The 25,995-nt window shown below is 35.4% G+C and overlaps 2 protein-coding genes across 3 annotated transcripts; one reads left to right on the top strand and one right to left on the bottom strand.

The window, feature by feature from the left end:
• Positions 1–8,712: 8,712 nt before the first annotated feature.
• On the top strand, positions 8,713–12,959 carry LOC109206105. Its single transcript, XM_019368878.1, has 6 exons — positions 8,713–8,874; positions 9,140–9,314; positions 10,031–10,681; positions 11,663–12,095; positions 12,179–12,260; positions 12,547–12,959. The coding sequence occupies exons 1-6, from the start codon at positions 8,845–8,847 to the stop codon at positions 12,748–12,750; spliced, it is 1,575 nt and encodes a 524-aa protein (XP_019224423.1). The 5' UTR covers positions 8,713–8,844; the 3' UTR covers positions 12,751–12,959.
• A 912-nt stretch (positions 12,960–13,871) lies between these two features.
• LOC109206104 (pre-mRNA-splicing ATP-dependent RNA helicase prp28) lies at positions 13,872–18,487 on the bottom strand. 2 transcript variants are annotated; one of them, XM_019368875.1, is made up of 4 exons: positions 18,151–18,487; positions 15,668–15,780; positions 14,406–14,494; positions 13,872–14,208 (listed from the first exon to the last, which is right to left on the bottom strand). In XM_019368875.1, the coding sequence occupies exons 1-3, from the start codon at positions 18,323–18,325 to the stop codon at positions 14,414–14,416; spliced, it is 369 nt and encodes a 122-aa protein (XP_019224420.1). In that variant the 5' UTR covers positions 18,326–18,487; the 3' UTR covers positions 13,872–14,208; positions 14,406–14,413. The 2 variants fall into 2 exon arrangements, with proteins under 2 accessions (XP_019224420.1, XP_019224422.1); XM_019368877.1 differs by having other exon boundaries at positions 18,157–18,487.
• Positions 18,488–25,995: the final 7,508 nt, after the last annotated feature.

Here is a 25,995-nt window from a genome sequence, read left to right as displayed (position 1 = left end):
TCTTTTTTTATTTTTCCTATATTGGTCACAACGCTAATATACCGGGACACGTGTTCGCATCGTCCCGGTGTGGACGAGGGTCTATCGACGGAAAAATCATTTACCGTGTCGAACTCGGTAAGGGTACACTGCTCAACGGTGCGTATCACTTTGGGTTTGCCTTTGAATGTTCGGGACGAAGAGGCAGCATCCTTTTTTGACGCACCATTTTTGAGGTTCTAGCCATGGAGGTGGAAAGGGCCTTTCTGAGAAAGTAAGTAAGGAATCAAGAACGGAAGAAGGAGGAATATGAAAGGGGATGGCCTTGGCCCTGAAAGCATGAAGATGTTGTAAAAGTATGAATTATCAAACGACTGATGTATTTATAGAAGCCATATAGGCAGCGGAAAGGATGAACCAATAGCGGTCCATGGGCTTCTCAATAGTCGTGTTGACAACGACCCTTGCGCGACTTCTGAGTTATGTCATTTAATGCTATGATGGGCTGACGTCATGATGATAATGCTTAAGGAGTAGGAGCTCAAAACCGTTTCCTCACACTTCGTTCTAGGAAATGCGGGGACTATCTATAAACGGTAGAAATTGACAGGTCGATTTTACGATCATCAAGGCATCTCGAGGGTTCTCAGTGATCGACTTCGAGGTAGTGTAAGTAACGACTGGCCTCGAAAATGTAAATTAGTAGTCTCGGTGGATCAATGTGAAGTTCCCTAGGCGCACGACTAGAGCTGACAAAGTCTAGTAGGCTAGCTCTGACCCGTATCATGGCATTAAATGGTTGTACCAGCCCCATATCTTTGTAATTAATGCATTTGTACCATGTTGGGACTCCCCCTCATATATAAAGGTGATCCTTGTCATTTTGTAGACATCTGATACTCAATACTCAATACTCAATACTCAATACTCAATACAAAGAACATTCTCTCTGCTCTCTAACTTAACATATTCTCTTAAACTCATTACTTCCATTTATTGTTCATATTCATTGGGTTCTATTTATTGTTCTTCATTTATTGCTTGTTATTGGTCATAAACAGCCATCATTGAATCTATCATAACTGTTAATCTCTCCATCGACTGCCCACGACAGGTATAGGACTCGACCTCGAGGCCCCGAATAAGCAAGCTCGAGGCCTCGCTTACCAGCCCATTGATTCAGTTATCACCTTGTTTTCAAGTTCTTATCTCTTTTTCTAATCTCTTACTTGACATCTATTGCCTAAACAACTAGCATAAAAATAGATCACATATTTTTAGAACTACAAAATCAGATTTAATTGTAATTACCATTTTCACGGTAAACAACGATTCCGTACTGGGCGGTTAGACAGGTGTATCAGGAATATTCCCTACTGTAAATAGAAATATTCCATATTTAGGATTCCCCTATTATTTAAAGGGGACCCCAATAATTTGTAACAACATCTAATAATTAAGCAAAGAATGTACTCTCTACCTTTTCGCCTACTGTTCATCAGCATTGTCCTTTAGCTCTACTGTTCTTACTTTGCTTTTATTACTTAATTGTTCTTATTATTCTTAGCCTATCTCGAGGTCACTAAGCTCGAGGTCACTGCTAACATTGGTTTGATTCACTTGTCTCTTCTATTTCTATTTCATACTTCTTGATTATTAATTGGTATTGAACTAAATCACATATCTTTAAAACCACAAATCAAATTTAATTGTTACTCGTATTTTTGAGGTAAACAAGGAGATAAGATATTTTCCAAAATTCTTTTTCAACCTTCCCGACCCTATTTCTAATCCCCACCAACCGACCCCCGCACCCCCACCCTAACCCTGCCCCACCCTAGCCCCACCCTACATAAAAATATTATTAATATTATTTTTTTAGTGTTATAGATAGGGTACTTTTTTAATTAGCAAATGAGTATTTTTCTTTTCATAATATAAAAAACTATTTTTCTTTATTTTAACAAAACAGTACTTTCTTTTCATGATGTAGAAAAGTATTTTCTTTCATTTCACCAAAATGGTATAGTAAAAAGTATTTTCTTTTATTTCAACAAAAATAGTATTTTCTTTTCATGATGCAGAAAAAATATTTTTCTTTCATTTCAACAAAATGATACTCTATTTTCATGTTGTAAAAAGCGTACTTTCTTTTTCAACCAAAAAAAGAGTATTTTCTTTTTAGCTATGTTGCACAAATTTCAACGTTTCTTTTTTTGTATAAAAAAGTATAGCAACACATTAGATATTTTGGGTTTGTGTGAATTTAGAAGAATAATTAAATTTTTGAAGAAAATAGAGTCTTCAAAACGTTGAGAATTTTTTTGGGGTGGGGGTGGGGGGTGGGGGGTTGGGAGGGGGGTTGAGGCACAAGAAACATGAAAACTTGGGGGAAGTAGCACAAAAATTATTTTTCTAAAAAATATTTTCTACTCTCTAACCAAACACTAGAAAATATTTTTCGGAAAAAGTTTTTCATTCACCAACCAAACAAAGAAAAATAAGTGATAAAACCACTCATTTTTCATAAAAACATTATCTAGGAAAATATTTTCCATAAAAAATATTTATCTTCGTACCAAACACACCCTTAGTCAATATACAGTAGTACTATTATAAATGGCTATAAAGTATGAATTATGGGTTAACATTCATTTCTTTCCTTTTGTTTTCATGATCATGAATTCTTTCAATGAATTTTGAAGTATTTTACTCCAATATTTGAAGTTATCTTAAATTTTCATCTGACTTAAGCATAGTTATGTAATAAAAAATTTCAATCAAAATGAAAGACACATGCAATTCCTTTTTTAAAAAAATAATGAAAAAACATTATTTGGTTATAAAAGTTAATAAGTTTTTGGACAGTTTTTGAAGATGAATTTTCCAAGTTTTTGAAGTTTTCAACTCATAAAACTTCAACTTCTTTTCAAGTAAAATACATGTTCAAATACAATTTAGAGGGTGTTTGGCAAAGATTATAAGCTGATCAAACTAGCTTATAAGTACTTTTCGGCTTATCTACGCGTTTGGTAAAGTTAAAAGTGTTTATAAGTCAAGTGTTTATAAGTCAAAAATAAGCCAAAAGTCATAAGTTGGTCAACCCCAACTTATGATTTTTTGGCTTATAAACACTTTAAGTTTGACCAAGATTTTTACTATTTTATCCTTCAAATATTTATTTTTAGAACAAAACTCCTACATCGATACTCACTGCCTCAAATATTCAACATAAACCCCCCTCTCCCCCCCTCTTCCCCCCCCCCCCCCCCCCCCCCCCCCCCCCCCCACCTCTTCAAGTGTGCAATTCTCATTGACTATTTAAGATAAGCAAATTCTCTATTCCTTTGCATTCTTATATCTATGTAATTGTGTATTAATCTTTTAACTATATGTAATAAGAAAACATATCAAATTTTTGGTGTATTGGTGATGAAGACAATGTTTGTGTCTCTTCAAATATTTTGTCCTATTTAGGTTTTTTTTATTGAGAAACTTTTATCATTTATTAATTATTATAACTTATGATTATATGCTTATCATAAAATAAATTATATTTATCAGTAAAATTATCTTATTTAAGCACAGTTGTATTTAAAATAAAATGACAAATAGAATATTTTATGTTTGAATCGATCTAGAATCTAAAATTTTGAAGAAATTACGCCCTTATAAGTGTAAACAGTTCTATGGTTATTTAAGTTATTTTAACAGAAAAAGAGCTTATCAACACTTTTTTATCAAATACTGCAACAACTGAATTTCAGCACTTGTACCCAAACACGTAACTGCTTATTTATGAAATCAATTTGAGCACTTAAAAGTGTTTTATTCAGCACTTAATGCTTATCAGCTACTTCAAATCAGCTAATCCAAACGGGCTCTTAAACTTTCAATAATTTAATTTCCGTCTCATACTTAAAAATTCTACTCTTTTAAATTCAACTAAATCTATGTCCAAATGTGAGCTTAATTGCTTACATCGGATGAGATAAGTTTTTTCCGATTTTCAGCTCATAATTATCTGACTCATTATTTTGGATGTTAGGTGGCTTTGATTTGCTGTTTCTAGTTCGATTTAGAAATTATTAACTTTAAAAATGTTTCTTAAAAAATAATTGTAAATGTAAAATTGAAAACGTTAAGATATTGGTGAAATAATTTTAGTTACGTACATTTACAGTACAAAAAATATTTGCAGAATACCTAAATTGACACCTTCAATTTAACCGAATTTTAACACGGAGGAAAGAGTGAAAAGAACTCCAATTTTAAAAAAAAAAAAAAAAAAGAAAGAAAAAATCACGAATTACTTGAGTTCCTGCTATGATTCAATGTTAATGATCTTATATTTATTTTTTAAACCTTCGCTCTGATGAGCTTGATGAATAACTAATAATTATGAGCATCATTCATCATTACATATATTGAATAACTCTAACAACAAAAAGTTTCGTTCATCAGAAGAAATCACAAATCTAGTTATCTTTTTCGAACACTAATCTCCCATAATAGTAATTGTTTACCCTCAAAATCCGATAATAATTGAATTTGAAAGTGGTTTTAAGGATATGCGATTTAACTTGATACAAAGTGATAAATTAAGTTGCAATTAACATAAACAATAATAAAGTAAATTCAAATCATACGAATTGAAGAGTTACAGTCTTGGAAGATTAGTGACCCCTCGAATTAGATGCACTTCGATCGGTATCAGGACACAATAAAAGCTTAAAGAGAAAAAATAATGTATTGCTTGGAATGCGTGTTACCATCTTTTTTACAAGTAATCAGACCCCCTTTATATAGTAGGTGAGTCCTATATTAGGTACAACTCTACAAAAGGTAAAAATCTCCTAATTAACTGATTGCCGATCTCACGTCGATATATGCCGAGATCTCCGCCATGATATTCGATCGGTCACGGATATCATGGCCTTCTGTTGGCCGGGCTTCCCGACAACGTTCTTCGAAGTTGATCAAGGCCAGGACCGATCCCAATCACGACTCCGATATCCTCGAGGGCGAGCGTTATTGTCCGGACTTAGAATTTATGAGATCTCTACCTCGGTCTAGGCCCTCTAGTTACCATATCTCGAGCTTGGCTTATTATGTCGGAGACCGGGATGTACTACGAGAACGGTTTTACCCATAATTTTGGCTTCATTAAGTCATCCTTAATGTTATACAAGTTATTACACTAACATGACCAAAATTATTTTGTTATTATTACTTTTTCTTTAATAAGCACTCTTCGTTCACTTTTACTTGACACGTTTTGACTTTTCACGCCGCTTAAGAAATAATAAGTGAAGTGCATAATTTACCATGATACTCATATTAATTGATGCATATTTTATTGGATTTGGGAAAATGATTTGAAATGAGTAATAAATGTTGTGGGTATAACAAGAAATTTTTTTTTTGTATTCTCTTGATTTGCGTAAAGTGACAAGTAAAAATGAAAATATATTTTTAGTATACATGCCAAGTAAAAGTGAACGGAGGGAGTAAGGCCTCATTTATTTGCACTTAATGGAGGTCTGAATCTTTATCATTATGATCTTAGACGTTAAGTGCGTTTGTTTTTAAAGTCTGAATATTAACTATTCAGATCTTAATCATTAAGTGTGTTTGTTTTTTTTACTTCTCAACCACTTAAGGGTCTAAATAGGTTGTATGATTAAGATCTATAACAGAGACTGACCTCATTTTTTTTTTTTAAGATTAAGACGTCTGAATCTGAATACACATATGAATATCAAGATGTGTATTAAGATTAAGACATCTGAATCTGAACACACATTTGAATATATTAAGATGTGTATTATGATCTGAATAGAAATAATTAAGACTGTTTGATATTTAACATCTGAATGTATAAAATTTAGGCGAAATACATAAACGGCCCCTTCAAGTTGTCCTCAACGACCAGCTGAACACCTTAACTTAGCCTATTTTCAATTAGACACTTCAAGTGGCAATTAAGTAGGTCAAGTAAACACCTGAGTACAGCAAACCATATGCGTGAATTGCACTTGCCAATGACATGTCAAATGGACCAATCAAGAAATGACACGTGTAATTTTACCATAAAAAATTGACACATGTAATTAACAAAAAAATATACATTTAAAGAAACTTCTTTATCATTTAAGAAGAGCTGCCGGAAATTAAAACTACGTACAAGTAATGTACATTAAGAAGAGCTGCCGGAAATTAAGGCTGCCGGAAATTAAAACTATCTACAAGTAATGTTTAAGCTATCTACATTTAAGAAGAAACTCCATCATTTTGACGAAAGAGTATGAAGAACCATATGGTTAAAAATTTCCGGCAACCTTAATTTTTTCCGTCGAAATTGGTTGTTGTGTCTGATAACTGGATGGATATTTTTTCCGATCGGTTGTGTCTAAAAGTGATTTGTGTCTGATAAGAATTTCCTGCAGCCTTCCTATATTATACATCTACCAAGTGAGGGCGATCATTCGCTGTTTATTGATTATACTTACACAATAAACAACATTGTCATTTTAATTTTCAGAGGGATTGTGTAAAATTTTATTTGTTTGGAAGTTTATGTTACGCATTTCAGATTGGTTGTAATGGAGGAATTTAGGGTTGAGGAGGGTGTTGAATGGTGGAGGAGAGAATTGGAGAAGAAGGGGTATGAAAATTAGGTGGGGTCCACATTAGTTTAGTTAAAAAAAAACAACCTAATTTTAGGTTGACAACTCGCGTCCCAGAGAGTGGATTTCACACAATGGAGGCTGACATGGTCGGGTATTTACTTGACCTACTATATTGACACTTGAAGTGTCTAATTGAAAATAGGCTCAGTTGAGGTGTTCAGCTGGTTGTTGAGGACAACTTGAAGGGGCCATTTATGTATTTCGCCTAAAATTTATCTTTATTTGAAAATTAAGAAACATAAAATTCAAATGAAAATACTAAACTAATCTAATATTCTATCAATAAAGTATATAATTTGTTAAAATATGATAGTTGTTGGCGGTGATGGCTAACGGGTGAATGCCGATAGAGGCGGTGGTTGGTGGTAGTTTTGGTTGATGATGGTGGTTCATGCTAGTAGCTGATTGGTAGTGGTGGCGATTATGATTAAGGATGGTGGTGGTGGGTGGTGATAGTTAATAATGGTAGGTGGTGGTAGTAGTTGTGACTGAGGAAGGTAGTGGGTGGGTGGTGGTAGGTTATAATGATGGGTAGTGTCGGCATTAGTTGTTGATGGTTATAGGGTGATCAGTTGTGGTAGTTGAGGTGGATAAGTGTTGATTATGGGTGAAAATGATGGTGGTCGGAGTTGTGGGATAGTGGATGGTGATGGTCGATAATGATGACGGCTATGATTGAGGATGATGGTGGCATGGTGGGGGGTGGTGGTGGTGGTGGTGGTGGTTGAGTATGGTGGTAGTGGCAGCATGGTGGTAGTTGATAATGGTAGGCGGTGGCGGCAGTTAATAATGAATATGTGATAGCATCTTAATGAAATTAAGTCTCTGTTATAGATCTTAATCATATAGACCTATTCAGACCCATTAAGTGGTTGTGAAGTAAAAAAAAAACAAGCACACTTAATGATTAAGATTTGAATAATTAAGATTCAGACTTTAAAAACAAACGCACTTAATGTCTCAGATCTGAATGATCAAGATTCAGACCTCCATTAAGTGCAAATAAATGAGGGCTTAATTTTATTAAGATGCTATCATCCATATTCATTATTAATTGCTGCCACTGCCAACCATTATCAACTAACACCATGCCACCACCACCACCACCACCATACTCAATCACCGCCACAACCACACCACCACCATCATCAATCATAGCCTCCACCATTATTGACTATCACCACCCACCATCCAAACAAACCACAATCACTACTCATTCACCTCAACCACCACAACTAACTACCCCATCACCATTAACGACCACAGCCGGCACTTTCCATCATTATAACCTATCACCACCTACCACCACCTTTCTCAATCGCAACTACCACCACCACCCGCTATTATTAACTATCACCACCCACCACCACCATCCTCAATCATAATCATCATTACCAATCGCCACTAGCTACTACCCTGAACCACCACCATCAATCATAATCGCCATTACCAATCGCCACTAGCTACTACCCTGAACCACCACCATCAATCAAAACTACCACCAACCATCGCCCCTAGTCGTCATTCACCCGTTAGCCATCATCACCAACAACTATCATATTTTTAAAAACTATATATTTTATTGATAGAATATTAGATTAAAGTACTTCATTTGAATATAATATTTATTAATTTTCTAATAAAAATAAATTTTATACATTCAGATGTTAAAAAATCAAACAATCTTAATCATTTAGTATTCAGATCTTAATACACGTCTTAATATTCAATAGTGTATTTGAATTCAAATATCTTAATCTTAATACACACTTTAATATTTACATGTGTATTCAGATTCAGACGTCTTAATTTTTAAAAAAAAAAAAGGAGGACTAAATCACTTGTGTCTTTTGGCAATTCTCAAAGCAAGTGTGAAATGTAAAACTTATTTTAAATGCATAAATTTATTTTTCAAATAAAGTACTCAAAGGGGAAAACTAATCGGCCGAGACAAACAACATTACAGCCAGTCAAAGGTCAAAGAATCGGCAAAATATCGCCGACCCCTAGATTTAATTTTACAACTTCCATCACCCTCTACAAAACAAACAAACACACTCTGCAGTCAGCAATTCCACAGCAGAAAAGAAGAGAAACTCTCTCTCTCCCTCTCTCTCTCTCTCTCTCTCACACACACACACAGTAGCTTAGAAGATATAGAGAGACAATCTAAATGGAGTACGAGAGGATTCACAAAGTGCAGGTACTAACTCCATTTCTTATTGTACTTTGTTTTTGTCTTTATTTTTGCTTTTAAAAATGATATGTTGATCTGGGGTTTAAAGCGGTTGTCAAGAATTATGTTTCTAACTCAATGTGAAAGTTTTTCAATTAGCTTTTTTTTAAAGATTTGGTTATAAAGTTTTAATCTTTTTGAAAAATTCTAAGATGGGTGTGTTTTAAAATTGCTTTATATGATGTAAAATTGCTTGGTTTTTAGTATTTTTTGTTTTGTTTGTTGCTTGCAGAATGGTATATTATCTCCAAGTAAGTTAAGGATGAAGCTAATTGGAGCTCACAATCAGAAGAAGAAAGAAGGATCAAATAGTAATTCTTCAAGAACTTCTCCTGCTAGGCTTGAGGATTCTGAGTTTGTCAAAAACAGTTTATTGGCTACTCAAAGTGGAGATTTTGAGGATGAATGTATGTTAATTTCTTCATTCAAATTTACTGATGTTGAAATAAATTTTTTGTTAGCTATAAAATCTAGTGGAAGTTTGACAAACAACAACATACCAGTGTATCCCACTTAGTGGGATCTAGGGAGGGTAGTGTGTACGCAGACCTTTACTCTTACTTTGTCGAGATAGCCTCTCGAGATAGAGTCTCTGTTTCTAATAGACCCTCAGACTCTAGTGGAAGTTTGAACATTTTAGTGAATTGTTGCATCCCATCTTTTCCCCCCAGTTTCTATCAAATCTAACAACCATAGTTTGTTAACTATTTGATGGAGACTAAGTGTTGCAAATTTAAAGGACCAAAACTGTTTAGTGTATATTTAAGGGGTTATTTTACACCTACCATAAACATAAGGGACCACTTTTGTCAATTTCTACTTTTTGCAGCATGAGAAACTTGTGGCTTGGATATGTGCCTCTAGGATAGTACTATATGTTATCTTGGAAGGGTCTAATTATTAAGATTTATGTTATATGCACAAATAGTTTAAAATCATATTTTTCAGTTGCCAATCCACATTTTGCTATATGCAGTTACCTCTAATTAGCTTATAGTAACATGATAGTGTAAAATTATTTTCCACAGTAACTCATGTTGAATTGGTGTTGAGTTGCTAGGAGAAGAAATATATTTAGAAACACTTTTCACTTACCTGGGAAACTGCTTTTTTTATTGTGCAGATTGCAATTTAGAAGCTGCAGCAAATAAATTGCCAGGAAATTCATTGCTAAATTCTAGGCAAGGTGACGAGACTTCAAATTCATGCCTGCCAAAGGAAACTGCGGAAGCTGCTCGTGCGAAAAGGCAGCAATTTTCTAAAATAGATGGCGGAAATTCTAGTTCGGTTCATCCAGTTAAAGGATGTGAAGATGAAAATATCGATTATGATAGTACATCCAGCTTCGAGTTTCATAAAGGGGAGAGATCAATGCACCACCATTCCATGACAACAAGGTCGTTTTCACGGCCCATGTCTTCCAAGTGGAATGATGCAGAGAAGTGGATAATGAATAGGCAAAATGTGCAAGCTAATTATTCTAAGAAGGTTCAATTACAGAACCAAGCACACCGGGGGCCTGCCACGAGCATGGTTAGAGTAGCTCCGGAATCTAGTGGTTATGAAAGTAAGTTAGCAGTTAAGAAGGTTGATTTTTGTCAACCTGCAAATCAGATAGTGACCGAGAAGTTTGCTTTTGATCAACCTGGTTCTCATAGTCAGGGAAATGGTGTGAATGCCGTGTCACTTGATCTTTGCCCTGAAAGTAAGGATTTGACTGAGGTGGTCAATGGGGATTCTTCTTGTACAAAGAGTTTAACAGAAGATAGAACAGGTACATTATGGCTTCTTTTATTCCTAAATGTTGATTGTAGATTCCTTAACTTATGTTAATATTCTTAAAGAGTCTTATACCTTCACCGGGGGAGGGAGGGGGGGAAAGCAGTACGAGGGAGGGTGAGGTGTTGGGGTCTTCGGATGAACTATTGTCCGTCCTACTAACATTAACTGTTGGAGGATAATAGATGTTGTGTGCCTCAAGTAGAAATTTGATGCATTCTTAGAAGCATGCAAAATTTCAGATCATTTTCTGTAGGCATCTAGCGACAAGCTTGTGCAATGCAAGGTGTATGTTTAGATCGATTCATAGGATTTTCAGATGGAGCACTGCCAATCCTACCAACTCAGGTGGTTGCAAGGAATGACGGTTATCATAGTGCCTCAAAGTAGAATTGGTTCATTAGGAAAGTTTGTTGCCCGGTATATGCCAAAGGACACACAAGTATTTATCGTTTTGTTCACACTATAGATGGTTTGACCAACTGTCGACCTATAACCAATACAATGACCAGTCTTTTCTTGGGTAGTCTGTTGGTATCATTTACTTAAGTGACTAGGCTTCTGTTCAGAGATACATATAAACTTGTTAAAGATCTGCTAAAAATCAACAAAGGTTATGGGTGGGATAGAGCTTAAAATTGTGCCATTAGTGAACTGTGATGAAGTTCCTATAGACCAGAGGCGAGGTCAGGATTTCAGCGTTATGGGTTCTAGATTTTAGAATGACGCCTTCCAGTGCTAATAACTGGGTTCTAAATTTATTATTTGTGGTTATTTAATAATTATTTTAATACAAATAGAATGTTTGAGCAAGAGCTACTGGGTTAGGCCGAACCCGTATTTATGCTTCTAGCTCCGCCCCTGCCATAGATTACATTCAGATCGAATAGTTGACTAAGTTGATGATTTCCCTCTCATAAAGGTCATTGATTTGATACTGTGCTGATGCAAACTGTTTGTTTGAACATTAATGCAGTTTTTCCCGCAATAAGATCAGTCTCGATGAGAGACATGGGAACAGAAATGACTCCTATTCCAAGTCAAGAGCCTTCAAGAACAGCTACACCTGTTGACGCAACGACCCCAATCCGCAGCCCTACTTCTTCAATCCCATCTACACCTCGTAGAGGAGAGCCAGCGCCAACGCCTACAGAGAATTGCATTGACAATGCTTCTCAAAATTCAACAGATAACAATAAAAAAGAATTGTCGGAGGAAGAATTAAAGATGAAGACAAGAAAAGAGATTGTAGCCCTTGGTGTCCAACTTGGTAAAATGAATATAGCTGCTTGGGCAAGCAAAGATGAGAAGGATAAAAGCGAGGCTGAAGCAGCTGAGGTTGCACGGATGGAATATGCTAAAAGGGCAGCTGCTTGGGAGGAAGCTGAAAAGTCAAAGCACTCTGCAAGGTTTGCGCCAATATCGAACACATTTTTAAATCTATGTTCTACTGTTAAATTATGAATTAACAGAAAGATCGTTGATATTCCAGTTATAAGCGTGAAGAGATAAAAATCCAAGCTTGGGAAAGCCAGCAGAAAGCAAAGCTAGAAGCAGAGATGAGGAAAATAGAGGTACATCTTATTTATCCATTTAGTAAATTATGTTATACCATGATTAAGAAGCCTTGTTCTTGAAATTTCTTGAATGTGTTTAAATGATCTGAAGTTGATTATGGATGGTTGGTTGTATATCGAACTTTGCTACTGAGACACCTAGGAATTTAACCAACCCGAGTTATGTGCTCGTACTGAGGCCATTTAACGTTATATTGAACTGTTACCACTTGAGTTAATGATTCAGGAGTCAACTTATTACAAAATCCTTATGTTATTTTGCATCATTGTATGTATTATTCAGGCACAAGTCGAACAAATGAGAGCACAAGCTCAAGCAAAGATGGTGAAGAAGATCGCGATGGCAAGACAAAGATCAGAAGAAAAGCGAGCTGCAGCTGAAGCTAGAAGAAATCAGCAAGCTGAAATAACTACAGAGCAAGTTGAATACATACGTCAAACAGGTCGACTTCCATCTTCTTCCTTCTCGTGTTGTGGTTGGTTATGATAAAGATTAAGCGGCAGAAGCTGCAGGCAGATCTTAATCAAGTTCACAAGGCACCTTACAAGTTAGCCTCTCTTATACTGGCAGGTTTTGTAACAACAGAAAGTATAGTATCATGTCGAACGTTTGTCCCCCCTTGTATCTATTCTTTTTGCAATCTGCAAATGTAAGTTTTTACATGGAATGAAGTTTGGTTTGGTCATTGATTTTTAGCTTCAAACATGTATTAAAAACTGCGGTTAGTTTTATAGCAAGAATTTTCAAGAAAAAAGAAAGTAAAGCAATTGTCATAAGCTTTTGTCTTGCTTTGAAAATGTGGACTATAGCAGCATAAGGGCCTTTTCTGAAATAGTATTATGAAACAAGTGAAAGATAATTGTATCTTTTTTGGAGAGTTTCGCCTATTTTAACCAACATTTTTGTTCATATTCAAATTAAAAAGAAAAGTAAAATTCATGGTTTTATTAAGACCCTATTAAGTCGAACCTTGGTTAAAAGAGATACTCAAAACAATCTACTCCTTGTGGCTCTTAGCTTGATTTAATTCTTTTCACATTATAGTTTCACAAGAAACTTTTCATGGATGGAGGTGACAGAAAGAGAGAAATTTAAACTGAAAACCAGTTACAACTCGGTGTCCGGTACCCGCATTGGAGCCCAACTATATCCGGATTCTCGCCGCATAGGGCCCCATTCGGGGACCAAAAATTTTCTATACCCAGTGCTCGAACTCGAAACTTATGGTTAAGGGAAGAGCAGTCCCATCCACTTCACCACATTAGTCTTATCAACATCAACCACAAGCCATTTTAGTGTATTTGTATGATCCGATAAATAATCTTGTTTTTAGTGGATAAGGACCTACTTATCTAAATTCGACCTTAGATGACCTAATTGACTCACGTGGAGATTAAGGGGGGGGGAAAAACTACCTATGTCGAATGTGTTGCATATTTTTTTTAATGGAAAAAACACAAGTTGTCTAATACTTCTCCACAATTATGTAATAGTGCTGAATAACGTAAACATTCCACAATTATGTAATAGTTGTCTATATTTTTTTTATAGCTATATTCCGCGCAAATCCGGATTAGTAAGGCTAGTGAATTTCAGACACTGGAATCTGAAAGCAAAAAGATAAATATTCTCTCCACCTTTTCAATTTTCATGTGGTAGTGTTTGCTGTAGACACTTAACAGCCAAACATTACCAATTTTTCAAGTTTTCCACTCAATACAGTAACAAGGTTACATTCTGCTGCATATAACTGTACAACCAATCAAACTCTACTGGCTACAAATAGAGTAGCTGTGTGACTGTGAGCTATACGATTAAACGAAAATTCTGCATTGTGGTTCCAGCCGTATAGAATGGTTTGTAATATATGCATAGAGTCCATTGCCGAATCAGGAACTAAGCTGTGGCTCCCAACTGAATGACAAAAATCCGAAAATGCATCCTCTGCGTTGATAATAGATAATGTGAATTTTTTTTCCGGACAGATCAAGAGAGTTCATCCAATTTTAGATAAAAAGAAGAAGAGAAGATACGTTTAACAAACTTTTGGCTTTCTGGAATCAGTAAACGACAGTTTTCCAGATTGCTCATGTAAAAAAGGCAAGAGAAAAGTTTTCAAATAGAGCACAAGCATATCTTACATTAGATGCTAACGAGCTTTCTTCATACGTTTTGGGGGCCTCATCGTTTCTCTCCTTGAATCTTCTGCAGTTTTGGCGTCAATCAATGACTGAAAGCATTTGGAAGGAAAAAGAAAGGTTATTTTGATAATCAATATATCAAAAGCAAAAAACAAGGAAATATTCTCTTGAGCTTTTCCCCACACAAATGACATTAGTTAATTTACAAAACAAGCAAGCATTGTAGTAGAAACTGGAACTAAGGAGTTAGAAAAGCATTGCAAAAGAGGATTCCTTTCCAATTTTTACAGGACCTAACGTCTGGAGAACAATTGGGATAGAAGAGCAGCTATCGAGGTAAGAAGAAATAAAGCCTAAAAAAGACAGACTTTAATTAGGAGTTGAGGTGTTTGATATTTATTATACTGTTTGAGTTGTTAAGAGCATTAGAGCTGGTTTGTATTACCAGAAAAAGAATCTATAACCTCGGTGACCTGCGTGTTCATTTAAATTGGAACATTCTCATTTTCTTTGACAGAATAAAATGCTTGCATCTTCTTCTCATAAGCTTCTTTTATCTAGCCCCTTCAGTTGTGCTCCTCTTTCAATTATAGTTCACCTATTATCAGATGGTTAAAAACATCATCTGCTCATCAACACATATACAAGTACAAGATCCTTCTCTTAGAATTTCCAACTACGATTCCCTAAGTCCTCTCTTTTCTCTGACGATGGTATATACTTCTCGGCAATGTATGTATACCATTTTTTGTTTTCGACAATGTATTTATAAATAAGAGCTAGAAAATCTTTAAATCAAGATCACAGGAAAAAAGGCGGAGCCAGGAACACCATTATACGTCTACAGCTAGGAAAAAAGGCAGAGCCAGGAACACCATTCAAGCAAATAAGACCGTCTAGCGAAAAGTAGAATTGCAAGTCAAACATCATAATAGACTGATAATCAAAACACAGGAATTATAGACCAGGACAACAACATATACAAGAGTTTGCACATGAAAACAACTCACACCCATCTTGCTAAAATATAAAAATAAAACTGTAAAGATCCTCTAGTTCAAGAAAGACAAGAAAATTTACAAGCATAACGTCACTGTTAAGACCATGTTATACTGATGTTAAATATTAATCTCATGAATATTATACTCAGTCTAAATAATAGGTTTCAATTATGCCATGAAAGTTGGGATTTCACAAGCCACGAGAAAGCAGGGGCCTCCATCAAAGTGAAATGAACAAAGTTGCAGGACTATATTTCTAACCTCTTCCACTTTTTTTTGAAGTTCCAAAAGTTCTTGACAATACGCAAGGCACTCTGCATGGTATATAGCAGCTAAGTCTTTTATCATGGCCTTCCTTCTGATGATACCAATCACTGTAATATCCAAGAAGAAACAGCACATGTAAGATTAAACAAATCTAACTCTCCTTTATGCCAAATCTAACACAATTTTTTCTTTTGGGCACAAACATTTCGATCAACAAATACGCAGTCACCGAATTCCTTGAAGGTGATATTATTTGTCTGTCATAGAGACAACTGATAACTAGTTATCTATTACAGTTAACCACCATCTTATCTCATTGGAAGATAATTGTTCAAGAGACTAAAACTGACAATTAGTTAATCTATTGCAAAAGATCACCACTGCAAGTTGGCCAAAGAGACACAATAAATGGGCAGCCTAAAGAAAGAAAATGAGAAGTCAACCAATATGAAGATGAAAAGTTCTGTTTTCACATAAATTATAATCAGATACCAAGAAGGTAAAAGTTTACAATACAAACTTTTTAAGATTGGTTTTTATTTTTAGTTTTAGGATTATAACTAGATAATTCTTTCTTTGACAGGTAGGATTGTATCTAGAATTCTGTGGCCCTTCAACTGCGACTCTTCCCGACATGAGCAAGAAGTGACATATTATTGCAATGTTCATTCTTTGATTATTATCTCAACCCACCTCCAACCCTCCCAAGAAAAGGAGACATAGAAAATAAAACAGACAAATCTTTAGTTTATTATTAATGAACATTGTTTCTGGCCTTTAGGGTTCAAGTAAAGCTGTTGAAGCATTCCTTAGGTGAACAAAGTGCAAGTAATAAATATTGAAATATTGGATTGAAACCCCTAAAGTGTCTCAGCTACAAAAGAGAAACAAAAGAAACTAATAGGAAAAAAACAGCCAAAAAAGATACAATAACAACTACACATCAATCACAAACAAGTTGAGGTCGGCTATAGGAATCCTCACTGGCCATGTTGCTTCATTTAAGCCCATGCATGTTGGTTCAAATATCATAAAAGATTAGGTTTTCTAATACTAGAGGTTGTCTACATTTCCTACTGGCATATAAAAAGATAAACAATTAATAACATTATAAAATTACAACATCACTGTAGTTAAAAACAATAATGCAAAATTTGGCAAACACAATGATGTAACACATCCAAGACCATACAATTACATCCCTCTTCTCCATTGCCAATTCAGAGGAAAACCAAATCCCAGTACACCAATTAGGTAGTTTTCAAACTGAAGCTAAAAATTCTAATCCCAACGTTAACAAACAGGACATTCTAATCGCTAGTTCTAAGCAACAGGAAAATTATGTAAGGTACTTCCCAAAGATATTACTATGAACAATTAGCAAGACTCAATGCCCAATTTTGACAAACGTGAGGATGTAAATAGATATATGAAATTTCACCAATTACACCCCTTTCCTCACCATCACCATATCAGATTACTTTCAAACTAAATCTGAAAACTTTCATCCATAGTGTCAACAAATATTAAATCCTAAACAGTATATCAAAATTAATGGGCAGAAATATAATTATTTTATATCAGTCATTTTGGGAAACAACCTCTCTACTTCATCGGGTAGGGGTAAGGTCTGCGTACACACTACCCTCCCCAGACCCCTTACCCGTGGGATTTCACTGGGTTGTTGTTGTTATATCTGTCGTTTTACTCGGACCAGGGCGGACAGTGATGGAGCTAGGAATTTATACAAGGGGATTCAAAACTATTAAGAACGTCACCTGGGATATCAACCTATGACCTAAAGCAATTTCTGAACCCCTTTTGCCACTTCACTAGAATTTTCCTCAAGTCTAGGGGATTCAACCGTTTATATATAACAAAAAGATAGGTTTTTGCCCTATTTGCACAGTGTAATTTTCCGACAAAAGGGATTTAATTGAACTCCCTTTCTTCAACTTAGCTCCACTATCCACAACTGTCTGGCAAAGGATTGAGCGCCCATCGCCAGAAAATTATACAGTGTGTATAGGTCAAATGTCTATCGGAAACAGCCTCTCTGCCCCTATCGGGGCAGGGGTAAGGTCTGCGTACACATTACCCTCCCCAGTTGTTGTTGTTGTTGTTGTTGTTGTTGTGTATAGGTCAAATATTACTTTTTATACATATTATATTAAATCTTGAACATCTTCCTGGATCTTAAAACCAGTTCATTCCAATACGAAGTAATTTGTAGCAAATTTCACATAAGTTTCTATTAAGACTAAAAGACCAAGAAAAAGAGGGGGAAATCTCCCCTTTAGAATGATGGCAGAAATATATGAAAGGGTTATTTTTTCAGGGAAAAAGAAGAAGTAATTGCCCTCATCCCCAAAAAAGCTAATTGGGTTGGCTTAAAAATTTTCTATATCCATTCCTTAAGAGACCCATAGTACATTAATTAAAATAATATAAGGCAAATTAGATTCTACAAATCTTACACTTACTTCTGCTGGGATTGAACCCAGTTCGAGGAGGTGGGGTTGTTGCTGGATCTGATGGTTGTGATGGAGGAATAGGAATTGGATCAGACGGTGGAGGCTGAGGCTTTGGCTGTGACTCTTGGGGATCAGAAGGAGGAAGAAGAGAAGATGGGTTCTCAAGTTGTTCAACCATATTGTTGCTCTTGAGACGAGGGTTCTGTCTCTGTCTCTGCAAGTAAGTAGTAGTAACTTTTGTAGGAGACGAGCCTTTTTAGGCTATGGTATTCTGAACCCATCCTGCCCACCAGCTCTCTTTGTTCTACTGTTGATTTGCAGGTAAAATATGTAAGTAGATGTTAGGTGGAATAGCAAAAAAGAAATTCTTACCAGCACCTGGAGTACTATTTATAATAAGACCAAATAATTTAATATTTCAATTTAAAAATTCAATTGGTGTTTTATGAAATAAAGACTATAAAGTAAATAACCAAAGACAAGTATAAAAAATATGTTTATTATTATTCAACTTTAATTTGATGTACTGAAATTTCCTCTATTTACGGAAGAAAGGAAGTTGATGTGTAAGCTGTTGTATAAGCTACTTGTAAGTTGCTACTACAAGCTGTTGTGTAAGTTGCTTGTAAGCTCCTACGATAAGCTGTTGTATAAGCAGCTTACAAGCAGCTATTGTACCACTATAGATAATCTTCTACAAGAAGTAATATTTATTCACACCATAGTACCGAAATGATAAGCTTCTTCAGGAGGCTTATTTCCAATAGAGTACTAAATAAATAAACATATTTATGGCGGAGTCCAATATGGATAAGCTTCTTCATGAAGCTTATTTACAGTGAAGTACTAAATGGACATCCACAATATAACAACAACAATATAATACCCAATGTAGTCCCACAAATGGAGTCCGGGGAGGGTAGAGTGTATGCAGACCTTACCCTCGACTTTAAAAAGGCAGAGGGGCTTCTGTGCTCCTCCTCCTCACATAACAAACCACCTAAGTCGCACTTCCCGCATCTTGTCCTCAATAGGGGCCACACCTACCTTGTCGCGAATAACCTCAATTCTGATCTTATCTAAACTAGTGTGCCTGCACATCCATCTCAACATCCTCATCTTTGCTACCTTCATCTTATGGACATGAACGATCTTGATTGGCCAACACTTATCCCCATACAACGTCGTTGGTCTAACCGCCACTCTGTAGAACTTACCCTTAAGTTTCGGTGGCACCTTCTTGTCATACAAAGCACCGGAAGCGAGTCTCCATTTCATCCATCCCGCCCCAATACGATGCGTGACATCTTCATCAATCTCCCCATCCCCCTGAATAATAGACTAAATGTACTTGAAACTTTCTCTCCTAGGGATGACCTGCGAGTCCAGCCTCACCTCCCCTTCCCCTCTTAGAGTCTCGCCACTGAACTTATACTCCAAGTATTCTGTCTTGGTCCTGCTCAACATGAAATCTTTAGACTCAGGGGTCTGCCTCCATACCTCTAATTGCGCGTTCACACCATCTCGCATCTCGTCAATCAATACAATATCATCTGCAAATAGCATGCATCACGATACCTCCCCACCAGAGAAAACAAAAAAGGGTTGAGTGCCGACCCCTGATGCAACCCCATCATAACCGTCTGAGTCCCCACCCAACGTCCTCACACGGGTCTTTACTCCATCGTACATGTCCTTAATCAACCTAATGTAGGCAACCGGTACACATCTAGCCTCCAAACATCTCCACAAAACCTCCCTCAGAACTTTATCGTACTTCTTTTCTAAGTCGATGAACACCATATGCAAGTCCTTCTTTCTCTCCCTATACTGTTCCATCAATCTCCTAACAAGGTGGATGTCTTCTGTAGTCGAACGCCCCGGCATAAACCCGAACTGGTTCTCGGAAATAGACACACTTCTCATCACCCTTAACTCTACCACTCTCTCCCAAACTTTCATAGTATGGCTAAGCAGCTTGAGATCTCATCACTTTTTCTATTTTCAGGTACCCGAACCACTTCTGAGATTTCATAAAATGTTATGTCGTGACCTCTTCTAGAAGTCATTTCTTCCACATTATGATCATTAGTTCCTATCCTTTTTCGAGAAGTATTACTTTTGGAACCAATTGGTTTACACACTCCATGCATGTAGTAAACTATGTCCTTCGGGGACTTTAGTTTTAATAGGAGCATTTGCAGCTAAAATATGATACTTAATTTTGGATCATCAAATGCTTCAGGCATTTGACTTGAATTATCTTCTGAATAAGGATCATACCAATGATAATTCAATTCATATAACATATTTCTTAACTGCATATCCCCCCCCCCCAATGTTAGAAAAACTAACATATATCTCTAATTTTCTTCGGGGAACATATCTTTGTGTGTTGTGGTAGAGAAATTAATTATAAACCATAAATCAAAAGTTATTGGATAGTAAACATTAAGTTCATGATCTTGCCCAATTGTGAGGGGATGACTTATCATATCTTGTAGGTCTGATACATACAAGTGTTGTTATATGCAATTTAGAAAATCTTAGACCAATACATGAAGCTTTGTTCTCATAAGCAATGGTTTAGTCATTAATAGGAGGCATTCAATGCTAAAACAACTTTGATATAAACCAGCATTATCAAGATGAACTGTCTTGATTGCATAATCTGAAAATTGTGTTCTTAATTGAGAAAAAGTAATTTTAAATGTCAAACTGCAGGTTGACGATAGTCACATATGTAACAATCTCATATATGCATCCATGAGTGGTTCACATGTTAGGTGAATGAGCCCATATTCACCTTTTTATATACTTCAGAATTCAGGGGTCTTAGTCCCAACTTTAGCTGGTATAGTTAATTTATTATGAAAACAAGCAACACAAGAGAATTCTTGAAGAATCTTCTAGTTCTTCAATATATGCTTATCATAATTCTCAATTGGTTCATCATACTTAAATCGGATGGCAATCCCGACTATACCGACTGATAACTTATTTACACTTGAAAACTTTAAGTTTATAATGGCATGTGCTATCTTTCAGTAAACTTTTGGTTTACTATGGCTTAAACTTTTGTATTAGTAAACTTCTAATTTACTGTGGCTACTTTTGTATCAGTAAATTTCTGGTTTATTGTAGCTACTTTTGCCTCAGTAAAACTTCTAGTTTAGTATGACTGTTTTTGCATTAGTAAACTTCTAATTTACCGTTACACGTAATATGGTGCAAATTTAAAAATAAAGCGGGTAACTTCTCATATACATATTATTTTATCCCCTATGATTGTGGAAACAGGAAGATTTTTAATCTTTCAATCATTTGTAGTCTCAATATGATATCTATTTATATTAGTAAACTTCGGGTTTACTGCAACATATATTTTGACCACAATCATATAATATGAATGACATATTTGCATGTATAAGCTCTTCGATAGACATTATTTATTACCCACAATCTAATATCATTCGAACACTACTGGTGTCATGTGTCTTCATGATTGAACTTTGATCCAAACATAATTTGAGAAATATTCATATTCTTCAAAATGAAATGATATAAAATAAATATTATAGTAAATATTATTATCAAAACATGACTTTTATTTACGTACAAGAATTACATTAACATGACCATACTATCTAATACAAACAACAACAGTTAAAATATTTAAATTTTTACAGATTCATCACCGATCACATGACTTGTTTCTCCTTCTGGGAGTGCAAAGAAATCAACTTCATCCAAATGCATGAAGTCAACATTATCTTCAGAAATAAATTTTGCTTCAACATTATTCTCTGTCTTCTTTACGGAGGCTTGATAAAGCTCAATTAGATGCTTTAGCGTACGACATGCACGTGACCAGTGCCCTTTTCCTCCATATATGCAATTGGATTACACCCCTCCTTTCTCAGTTTCTTTAGTGCCATTCAAATTTTTAATTCCAACCAGCTCGTTGCAATCCATCACCGCCGCCCATATTTCTGTTAACTTCAAGGGCTGCAATCCAGGTTCTATTGTTCCTCTCTTGTCTTGATATTTTAATAGTTTGATATTTTAGCGTAATTGTATCCCCTTGCCTGCCTATTTTGTTCTTGATTCTTTAGTTAGTATTTGCCCTAGCGTTGTCAAATTAATTGCATTAGTGATAGCTTTGCCTACTTGTTTGTATTATTATCTACCTGTTTACATCTTTATTTTGAATCTTTATTTCATATATTCCCTAGTAGTTCTGCTTTAGTTTTGTATACTTTCTTTTTGACCTTTAGTTGTAGAATATAGTCCCATTTAGCTCCTTTATTGTATTTCTTCACTTATTTTTCTGTCCTTTAGTTGTAGATTATTAGTTTTCTTTAGTTCCTTTATTTTATTTGTTCACCTGCTTTTCAGACCTTTAGTTGTAGGTTATAGTTCCCGTTAGTTCCTTTATTTTATTTCTTCACTTGTTTTGCAACTTTTAGTGGTAGATTATATTTCGGTAATTCATTTTAGTTTGTCGCTTATTTTTGGGATAGTGCTTACGTAGTAACTCCTAGATTATAGTGGCTTTGGTGAATAATGGTAGGGTATGGTCTTGTCCTCGAGGGTGTCAGCGGGGGAGGGGGTGCGGGGTAAAAGGGCTAAGGGAGCTGCTAGGCTGAGAGTGGGGTCTTGGAACATAGGAACTTTGACTGGAAAATCTGTAGAGTTAGTTTTGATACCCAATTTTTCCCTCATATATTTTAAATACGCATATATACTTTCAAAATAGTGCGTGAGCATCATCAAGTATTTTTCCTAATTTTTCATAATTTTTAAAAGATTTTTTAATCAATTTATTTCCATATTTTATTGTATAAATAATCATTAATTGCATCAAAAATAATTTTTATGATGATCTTATCATCTAAATTCATCATTTATATCCATATTAAGTCTTTTATACTTTCATGTATTTATCATAAATACATCTGCATTTTCTAAGGCTAAAATTATACATTTCGCAATAATAGCCCGTATATACTTATAATTACTTTATTTTTTGCAAAAAATAACTTTTTATATTTTACTAGTGTTAAATAATTGTCATTAATCATTTTTATGTACAAATAGTATTTTCACTATTTTATTTATCATTTTTCACAAATTCTTTTATTAATTAAATTGGGTATTTAACTAATAGCCCCTAAATTCACTAATTTTGGACCTAAACTACCAACCCCTTAGCCCATTTACCTAAAACACCTACCCAAATTCTTGGCCCAACACCCCCTAGCCTAGTCCGGAATCGACCCAGCTCTTTTTAAATCACAGCCGTTGCTCTCTGAGATCAACGGCTCATATCACTCCCTTCCTTTTAATTAACCTACCTATCCCAAACCCTAACCTTCATTATCCCAGCCCCGCCGTCTCTATACTCTCTCGAACCTTAACCTTCTTCTGTCAAGCCCTAGCGCCGTTACCCCTAAATCTCTCCTATTCCGTCTCAAACATGGAATCAATCCATGATTTACTTACCTATTTTGTGTTACTCTATCATTATACGCTCGTCTTTGGTATTACTTAGATTCTTGTCCTATTTTTGGCAAGAACTACCTTAATAACGGATAGATTCACTCTGATTTTGTGAAGATCTGGACGACCTTTCGTCCATATACATGTTTTATTGAACAATTCTTGCATCTCTGGTCCGATTCAAAGCATCAGTCTCAATTAGGGTTTGCGACCTTTCCTTGTTCTTTACTGATTTCTGATTGATACTCTTTCCTTTCTCGTATGTGACTAATATTTTCTTTATTTCTGTTCAATCTACCGTGTTTCCTTTATTTTTACCTTATTTTGCCATAAATCTGATTGTTAATCGATTCTTATGTGATATTTTCCTTATTCTCTGTTGTATCCCCTTATTTTAAGTGTTACTCGCATGATTACATGCCATTATTCTCTGTTAATATACTGAACTCTTTGTTTATGTGTTATTTACCCTAAAAAATTAGATCCTAATTGATTCTGTGTTTAATACTTATCGTGTTTCATGTTTATACTATACCACGATATAAACCCCTCCCTTTTCCCCTTTATGGAAGAAAAATCCATATACTCTCACTGAAAACTGAGGTTTTGGCTCTGTATTCGCTTTGCTTTCGTTTGATTTGGTCTTGGCTGGCTGAAAGCCAAGGCCAAGTGATTCTGGGCTCTCGACTATTGTGGTGTATTTCTTGTTTTCTTGCATAACTAGTGAGTGACTATCCTTTGTCATTTCCTTTCTATGTATCCATGACCAGTGTTTATGATCCAGCATGTTTAAATTCCATTCTGAGCATGATTCTACCACATTTATGTTCCTGTGATTTCCTCTATTCCTACAATTTATACTGTTAGCTCTGAGATTGGTTGTCTTTCGAATAATGTGAATCCTCTTAGAGGTTAACTTAATGTCTTTTAACTTGTTTCATATATGCTGTTTCGCCAGTTCTGAAAGTATCCTGAACTTAGCATCTTTAGGATAATACTAGTATGTTCACCAGTTAATCAGTGCCGAGTCTTTACAAACTTGTATTGTTATTAAATCTTTCTCTGTCATTCATGTGCCCTGATAACTTGCATTCTAATGTGTCTTGTATCCATTTGGATTCATGTGATTATCTGACTGTTTGCCCTAATGCATTGTCTAGATGGTTTCTGTGATTGAACAAAGCTGTCCTAAAATGTTAGCATGTACACTTAGCCTAATTAGGAATTTCAGACTTTAACTCCTTAGATACTGTGCGTGAACAACCTTGCAAGTCTTGCCAATTTGTCTTTCTAATGCAATTCTGCCTATATATTCTGTATTTTTAAACTCTGTCATCAAACTTGTTTAAAATTTGTCATTTACCATTGTCTCTTTTATATGCTGCTACTTTTAAACTCCCACTCTTAGATCCTTTAGGTTCTATCCTTCACCTCCTCAGTGTGAGCACTGCTCGGGGTCCATGTGAGACTCTTGTGAACTCTGACACACTGGAATTTGGTTCCTAACCTCCTTTGAACTATTTCTGAGCATTTGGTCCTTTAGTGTGAGCATTGCCCTGGGTTTTTGAAGCCCTTGGGAACTTTGACACACTAGAAATTTGGGTTCTGTGTGCTGTGGGTGAATCATTCACCACTGATTATTGTGTACCTGTGAAAGTGAGCCTTGGAGCTGCTATGGTTTGAAGGCCTGGGTTGCCCAGGTGTATTTGGGCCTGTTGTAGGAGCTTATTTCATTATTATGTAATTCATTAATCTGGTCTGTAATAATTTTGTAACAAACAACTCCGGATTATTTAGTAAAATCGGGAAGGGTTTCTTATTTTCATTTGCTAAATTGGGTAGAAATCTTGCCTATAGGATCCCATTTGTGCAGTTTCATATCATGCTTGTAAGTTCTATGTTATATCTACATAGTAGAGATCCTGCCTATAGGATTGACATTATGATCTATTGAGAATCCTGTCTTTATGTGTATCAATCTGTCCAATAAACGTGTGTTAGCAATCATGCCTATAGGATCAATATTCAGATTAATTATTTTCTGGCTTAATGTGTATAAATTCCTGCTCATATACTGCTCCATTCTAGAAATCATGCCTATAGGATTAAATTAGTAATGCTAGAAATCATGCCTATAGGATTAAAATCAATTCAATGCTAGAAATCATGCCTATAGGATTAAAGTCAGTTCAGTGATAGAAGTCATGTCTATAAGATTAAAACCAGTTCAAACCTAGAAATCATGCCTATAGGGTAATAATCATCACACTCGTAGAAGTCATGCCTATAGGATTCTATTAAGTGATTTGGAATCCGACTATCACTTTCAATCACTTAGACAACATG

Source organism: Nicotiana attenuata, unplaced genomic scaffold (genome assembly GCF_001879085.1).
Source record: "Nicotiana attenuata strain UT unplaced genomic scaffold, NIATTr2, whole genome shotgun sequence".
NCBI classification, from domain to species: domain Eukaryota; kingdom Viridiplantae; phylum Streptophyta; class Magnoliopsida; order Solanales; family Solanaceae; genus Nicotiana; species Nicotiana attenuata.
Note: the sequence above shows the minus strand (reverse complement) of the source record. Positions and strands in the feature narration are given on the sequence as shown.

Coding starts and splice junctions, on each gene's coding strand:
- LOC109206104 (XM_019368875.1), bottom strand. CDS start 18,325: ATGGTTGAACAACTTGAGAACCCATCTTCTCTTCTTCCTCCTTCTGAT. Junction 15,781..18,150: donor CAATCCCAGCAGAAGTAAGT/GTAAGATTTGTA, acceptor TGGATATTACAG/TGATTGGTATCATCAGAAGG. Junction 14,495..15,667: donor TTCAAAAAAAAGTGGAAGAG/GTTAGAAATATA, acceptor AAATGCTTTCAG/TCATTGATTGACGCCAAAAC.
- LOC109206105 (XM_019368878.1), top strand. CDS start 8,845: ATGGAGTACGAGAGGATTCACAAAGTGCAG. Junction 9,315..10,030: donor TGGAGATTTTGAGGATGAAT/GTATGTTAATTT, acceptor TTTATTGTGCAG/ATTGCAATTTAGAAGCTGCA. Junction 10,682..11,662: donor TTTAACAGAAGATAGAACAG/GTACATTATGGC, acceptor ACATTAATGCAG/TTTTTCCCGCAATAAGATCA.